General features: G+C 31.3%; 1 protein-coding gene across 1 annotated transcript in view; it reads left to right on the forward strand.

The window, feature by feature from the left end:
• Positions 1 to 483, forward strand: part of LOC108762626 (uncharacterized) — a 9065-nt gene extending 8582 nt beyond the window's left edge. The window contains exons 9-10 of the mRNA XM_018509698.1: positions 21 to 280; positions 331 to 483. Of these exons, the coding sequence (XP_018365200.1) occupies positions 21 to 280; positions 331 to 483 (413 nt within the window). The remainder of the gene's footprint in view (positions 1 to 20; positions 281 to 330) is intronic.
• Positions 484 to 8247: the final 7764 nt, after the last annotated feature.

Genomic DNA, 8247 nt, shown 5'->3' on the forward strand with positions numbered 1-8247 from the left:
ATAATATTACACGTTTTCAGTTAGTAAAAAATGGCAATGTACCGGAGATTACGGTTATTATGATAAAAATGGCGAAATCTTTCTCATCGATAAAATAAAGGATCTTATTAAATATAGAGTATTCCATCTTTCACCCACAAAAATTGAGAATACGTTACTACGACATCCAGCAGTGTCAGAAGTCGTTGTACGATCTGTGCCACATCCTATTAATGGTCAACATCCTGTAGCTTATGTTAAGAAAGAATGCGGAGCAGAGGTTGACATCTTGATTTTTTCTGTAAAGTTGTATAAACCTTTTTGTCGGAAGTTCACATTATTGTGTCTTAGGTGACGGAAAAGGAATTGATTACATTTGTAGCAAACGAATTGCCTGAAATCTACCAACTGCGAGGGGGCGTGCACTTTAAGATATGTGTACCATATCTTCCTAATGGAAAAATCGATCGAATGCTAGCACCGGGATATACATCCCTCTACTGAAACATGTACTATAATAAATATATATATTTTTTTTTTATCTTTTAATAAAAAAAATGTTTAAGTAGACGATAAATTCTAATAAATAAGGTAAATGTACCAGTTAGTATAAGACATTAACGAATTGTTGGACAAAACATTTCAAATATAAAGCATTTAACGGTATATACTTTTTTGTGATTACTGCTAGTCTGCTATACCAACCAATTATTAGTAACAGAAACAAACTATATAGAATCTAACCTATCTTTTGGATAGACTTTAGATTCCTTTACATAGAATTCGTGGATGATCGTGGAGTCTTAAGTAGGAAACCGACCAAGCACAGTCAAATATAGGGAGAATACTTGACTAGAATTAATCAATTTCTTACGATTTGAGACCCTGCAACCGTCTACGACTTTTATATCTATATATATATGAGCCTCTTATTTGCTAGCGATACTATTGATTATTTGCTACAATGACAAATTAATTTGCAAAATCGTAACAAATCGATCGTTTTTTAAACAAATATCACATTTGCTTTCCCTTGATTTGTTCCTATAACAAAATCATTTCTCTCAGTGTGATTGATTTTTTATGTAAAGTCGAATAAACCTTTTTATCAGAAGCATTATTGTCTTAGGTGACGGAAAAGGAATTGATGACATATGTAGTAAACAATTTGCCTGAGATTTACAATCTACGCGGAGGCCTGCACTTTAAGACATACATATCACACCTTCCCAATGGAAAAGTCGAATGCTAGTTGCTCGCATGCTATAACGATTGAACGTTACAACAATATTATATTTTTCACCATTTAATTCATAAAGTGAAAATATTCACACACATAAGTCGACGATTTTGTATACAGTGTGCAAAAAAATAATATTATCAATTATCATTTTAATATTAGATTGAGAATGACTAAGTGAGTTGACTTTTTCTTTTTAAAAGAAGATTACTATTATTGAAATTAATATTTATTATTTTTGTAAATATTTTTGAATTTATTTGTATATTTATAATTTATTTGTATATGTATAATTAGATACTTTTATAACTAAAATTATATATAAGTATACATATATCTGTAACTTAGATTGAAATTATAAATTTATTGAAATTAATTCAATCCAATTTTTTATTAGGAAGGTGAAAGTTGCTTCATGTTGAAAGTCAAAACTTATGTAGAAATATTGTGTAATATTTAAATAATAACTTACATAAAGCACTATAAAAGTTATAAGAAGTACATTTTCGTATACCATGCCGTCATATTTACCTCATAAGAACAATACTGTAAGGAAATTCTTGATACTTATGCAACACGTTAAGCACACAATTGTAAATAATTCTGTGTCACTAACGCAAGTGCTGCTAATCGGTATCATTGTTAAACACAACGAGTGGCATATTCCCCCAACTGGCGTATTCCAACTGACTTATCCTATCGCAAATATAATTACTGAACTGTGTAACTTGAGAAGTAATAAGTATTTTCAAAATATTTAATTGGTACTGTATATGAATAATTAGACAAATTCATCGCATCCAATCATAAAATATTATGAATTCGAAATCAGAAGATAAAAAATTCATTTTTTATTCGTGTCGCGAATTTTTCTTTGTATAAATTTATTCCGATAGGGTTCCATTAAATCGAATATTCTAGGATATTTACACAAATTCTCTTTAGTATCAAATTACAGTATTATAACAGATGTTGTGATAAATGTTAACATTACTCTAATTATAGAACAATTGTCTTATTGAAAATTGGTACAATAATCGATAAGTCGGTCGAGACAGAAATGCGATTTATGTAGGTATATGTTATGACTTATAATATTTTGACTAAACTCTTAGCGTAAGATTATTTATTTTATGCATCGGAATCATAAATAAATATTGTATTGGTTAATACTATTCAAAAATTAGTCACGTAGTATTCGTCAGAATATAAAGTGCTGTTCTAACATCTGCTTTTAGCAAGAACGTCAACGTTATCATCATGAAGAATTTACACTCGATTATCAATATGAAATTTATGAAAAAAGATGATAAACAGAATGGAGAGGTAATAGATAGGTATAATATACATTTAAAAGATATAAAAAATATAATATATATACACATATAAAATGTGATATAAGATCACTGAGAGAAATGATTTTTTATAGGAACAAATCAAGGGAAAGCAAATGTGATATCTATTAAAAAAAACAATCGATTTGTTACGATTGCAAATTAATTCGTCAATGTAACAAATAATCAATAGTATCGCTAGTAAATAAAAGGCTCATATATATATAAAGTCGTAGACGGTTGCAGGGTCTCAAATCGTAAGAAATTGATTAATTCTAATCAAGTATTCTCCCTATATTTGACTGTGCTTGATCGGTTTCCTACCCAGGTAGCAAGCTACGTCATTTTGACGTCAAATGACGTCATTTTGACGTCAGCTTGCTACCAGGCTGATTTTTATGACTTAAGACTCCACGATCATCTACGAATTCTATGTAAATGAGCTAAAGTCTATTCAAAGATAGGTTAGATTCTATATAGTTTTATTTCTGTTACTAATAATTGGTTGGTATAGCAGACTAGCAGCAATCATAACAACATAATTTTGTTGTGATATATTTACCGATCACCGGTTAAAGGTGACTTGCTAAATTAACAAAATCCTTTCTCTCAGTGATCCATTTCATCACACTTGCAAACATATAGGATGTATAGTAGAAGCATTATTTTAACATTATCGTATATCTGTTCAGTATGCTATATCGAACGATACGATATTCATTTTATCCAAAAAAAGAAGCCAAATTAATTAATTGGCAACGAAGAGCCGATTCTCCAAGAAAACATTGGAGATTTGATTTTAAATGAATTTAAATCTAAGCCGAATTTTATAGGACAGGTAACGCTTTCAAACAACGAAAATTACTTTATGCTACGCAGATAAAGTATTCGTTAAATATAAACAACGTCAGAATAAAATATTATACTAGATAAAACATACAACATAAAATGTAAAAATGATAAATTTACCTTTCAAATATGCTTCATCTCAAGGATTTATAATTGCACCAATATAAATAAATAACGGGATACATATAATAAATGTCTTACGTGTGCATATTGTTACTATATATCGCCTTTTTTTTACACCTATTTTCTTTAGCTAATAATGTAAAGTGTGCATTATGGGTGAAGAAAGTAGGTATAAGGAAGACATACGAGTAGTTACAATTTGTACACGTAATACGTCTGTACATTCCGTTTTTGGTATCTATTTATATTGGTGCTATCATAAATCCTTGGGATGTAGCCTATTTTAAAGTTAGATTTATTATTTTTCGAAATTAAGCACGTCTAACCCTTAGGGGACCTATATATATATTCATTAATATATATATGGGACCTTTTTAGTTTACTGTCGAATCCAAGCGGCGCTGGTGATCAAAGGTCTCGCAATCACCAGAAGGAGCCATTTTCGGCTCCTTAAAAATTGTTTTCGTTGTGAGCACAAGTGGGATTGAACCCGGATCTATACAGATCATGAGTCAATCGCAGCGAGCCATTCGACACTACTTTGAAGTTACTACTATTCGATTATTAGAAGATGGCGCAGACTTTTTTGCGATTTTTCAAAACGTTCCTATCATTCGAGTATACAGTGTGTAAATTGTTATAATTACACTTGTAATCAAGGATAATGAAATTGCAAAAATTGAAAACTAGTAATTCATGAAATATGAGCTGTACTATTTTAGGTAGACCAGAAATTGGTGTGGTCATTTATTGAGAGGCAGTTGTTGCCAAACAATTCACTTTTGTAAATTACGTAGCCAAAAATGTTCAAGTAGCAATCATTGATAAGAATAAAGAAAAAGTAGTGGTTTCAAACGAACTTGGCATAATTTGTTGCAAAACTCCGTATATAGTTTATATCAATAAAACAGTACAACGTACGTGACACAAATATTGGCTCAATAATGCGTATATATAATAGTTTATTTTTAATTGATATAAGTAAGTATTATAACTATCATTTATAATACAAATAAAATTTGGAAATTACAAACCATCGCAAATTTTTAACGAAGAAGCGCTAATATAACGATACCGCATCCACAGCATGGTATTTTACTAATGATATCGGTTGCTATAGTGAAAACGGCAAAATTAATATAGTTTGTTCTACGTTAGATCGCAAACCTACTTAAATTGAATATAAAAACATTAAAATCACAGCGAATGATATTGAGTAATTGTTATTATGCCATCCGGCTGTATCCGAGGCCATTGTAATAGCTGTGAAACCTAAATATCCTATCCTAAAGATGATCAGCAGAGCTTATGTTGAGATAAAATCGGAAGTAAAGGTTTAAAGCTGATTATTTCTTTTCGTAAAGTAAAAAAAAATTGTTTAAAAGTTCACGTTGTGCCTAGGTGACAAAAAAAAACACCTAATAGAATTTGTGGCAAACGGGTTACTTGACAGTGATAAACTCCGCGGAGGCGTATGCTTCGTTACAGACGAAATTCAATGGCTTCCTAATGGAAACATTGACATGTTCTATTCATATGAACGTTGGCTTACTGAAAATTCGTACAATAATCGATAAGACGGTCGAGACAAAAATGCGACTTACGTGTATGTTGCAAGTGAAAAAAAAACTAACATAAATCGAACAAAATGGTAAAAACATCCAATAATAAGTGCGAGATTGTTGCATGATATGTTTTATTTATTATGTCTTCATTTTAGAGTCGATAAAGTATAAAAAAAAAAGAAAGTTTTTCGACTTACACTATCGATAATTTGATATTCGTTTTAAAATTTTTCGAGGAAAAGAAATAATTAGTTACTGTACAAATATATTTGCTTGGCAGTAGTTTTGAACCAATAAATGTGTATACCAACATATTAAAGTGAATAATAAAAGTTCCAAATTATTCTAAATTATTCGATCGTATATATTATTATCTAGCTTTGTCTAGATAAATAAGCTAAATGCTCAATACATTCTAAAAAGTCATAGCTATAGATGTTGATTTCATAAACCGTAAAATTTGAAATAAGAAACAAAGAGAGAATAATATACGCATACATGATAAATGTAGTGGTTTTCTTTCCTTTGTTTTTATATGAGACAAAGAGAGATAATAAGAATGAATAACATCGAATAAAGTATACTGGAGTATACAAATCGTTTTGTATATAATGTACAGTCGATGTAGTGGACAGAACGGTTGCAACACTTTTTTTTCGATGGGTTCCGGAACTCAATCTTGCTCGCAGAGCTTTGAACGTAAATCGTTAGGTCCATAAATAAAAATCAATCGCTCGGTGATTATATCAAGCTATATTCCGAAACTCTCATCGAAAAAAATGTATTGCAACCGATCTGTCCAAAATCGTACAACCAAAATTTTGTTGATATGTGACTAAAAAAATTTTCTTATTTTCTCATTTAAAAATTGTGTTGTTCTAATTAAAATTTGGTTATTCTAACGAATATTTTTTGTTATTCTAATCAAATTTGTCGCTCTAATCAAAATTTAAGATAACCAAATTTTAGTTAGGACAACAGAATTTTTTAATGAAAAAATAAGGAAGTTTTTGTCAGTCACATATTAATAAAATTTTGGTTGCTACGTACAAAATGATTTCTCTGTGTTTAAAATTTTTTATTTTTAAAGTCTTCTTGTATCGGATTCCCTTAATGCTAAATTGCAATATTATTTTTTCAAGCTCATTAACGCGCGAAGAAAAATACAATAATATAATACGGGCATAGGTAAATATTTTTGCAAAATTATTTTGATTATCACATCGTTTGTAAAAAATGGATGAAGGGAGAATCACGAAAATATGTCGGCAACGAATCTTTTCACCTCGATGGATGTGAGAGGATCGCGGATATTCGCGCAATGTCACCGCGATGAAGCTATTAATAGCAATCTATCGTCGATCATAACGTCTCACATTTGCGCGAATTAAACAAATAAAAGATGAAAGACATAGATCAGACGAACGCGCGCGCGCGCAAAAGTAATCACCTGCAATAAATTGCATTCCTCGGTATGTACGTCTGAAAAGGTCATAAAAAAACATCCCATCAATCTGCGCTGAACTATATACGATTTAAGCTTACGAAAGTTTCAGACAATTCTCATCAAAAATTTAAAAGATATAAATACAAAACAATTTCTTCGTATTAGAAAAAAATATCAATAAATAAGTATAATCTCTTTCGCATTGGTAACTTTCTATAGATGTGTAGAAGCTTGCAATATTCCTTCTGTATACATTATCTCGACTATCATTAAACCTTTTATACGAGCTACATTACGAAGTGCAATTTACGCGATCTGTATGGATACTATATCAAGGAAATAAGTCAACGGATCAGGCTTGCCGCCCATTTATGTCCGATGTATGCGCATTGAAACGCTTTACATAGATTCGAGTCGAAATTTCGGCCGCCCCCGGGAAAGTTAAATGCTATCTCGAAGTGACGGCCAGTAATGGAGGCGGATTACAATTTTCTTGTGCCTCGAGATTTCATTGAATATGATACTCACCCTCCGGCCATTCGAACGATAGCCCTCCCGCACGAGATTTGGGATATGTAAAATAGGGATCATATACGGGGTGTTCCGTTTCTTTTCCTAAATATAAAAAATCTTTAAATGCAACTTACAATTAGTCCTATTCGTCTTTCAAATAATTCCGTAATGGCGGAAAAAATAGCTTCTTGGAATTTTATTAAAATTTTACATACTCTTTAATTAAAATATAAAATATAAAATTTCTAACGTATTCTAATATAAGTTTTTTTGTATTTAATTACATAGAATTCAGATTTAGATCTTTAATTAAGATGTAATTCAGAATCTTGATGCCTAAATTTTTTAAGTTGGTTGTGTATTAAATAAATTTCAAAGTAGATAAAATATGATGTACAATTATATATACTTTTTTATCTACTTTAAAATTTATGATATATCCATAATTTTAGATGAATATAAAGAATGTATTCATCTAAAATTATCTGAAAAGCAAACTTTTATTACTTTTTTGCATTTTAAGTTTATTTTTCCAAGATCCTTTTTAATCTTCACTTATTAAAGACTCGTTCAACTGTGATACTTGTATTCACTGTGCACAATTGATAAAATTACTGTAAAAACCCGAAATTTTGTTAAGAAGATATTGATTTCACATCAACTACAGAATCAATGAAGGTAGCAGCGACACCTCGTATATAAACGACATGCATTTCACAAACCGGCGATAACAGTCGCGTCCCTTATAAGTCGATGTCGCGACACCAAATCCACTCGATCGTTGCAAACTTGCACTATAATGCGACTTGTAAAACGCATGAGAGAAGGCGATGTCGTTTAAAGTTTAAACGCGCCATCGCAAGTTTTCGCGAGCGATTCAGCAAGCTTGCTACCAAGTTCTAGCTTGGTCCGATGTCCTCGCATGGATTTACACTCCGTCTGCAATTCGTTCGCGTGCGTCTAAAAACAACAGTTGGCTCTGTTCTATCTGTCGGTTCTAGGCTGGACTGATACAAGAGAGGAGACGATCACAAAGCCGGACGAAAGCTTTGGTGTTAACGGCTAACGCGCGAGTTTCACGCGAAAACGAAGTAAACTTTCGCGACCGGCCGACCGGTCATAAATATTCCCGGACAAAATTGCAACGATAAATTCGCAAACTTTCTCGATCACTAGTGTTTTAATGGCCACGACGAG

This window comes from Trachymyrmex cornetzi, unplaced genomic scaffold (genome assembly GCF_001594075.2).
Source record: "Trachymyrmex cornetzi isolate Tcor2-1 unplaced genomic scaffold, Tcor1.1 scaffold313, whole genome shotgun sequence".
NCBI lineage: Eukaryota > Metazoa > Arthropoda > Insecta > Hymenoptera > Formicidae > Trachymyrmex > Trachymyrmex cornetzi.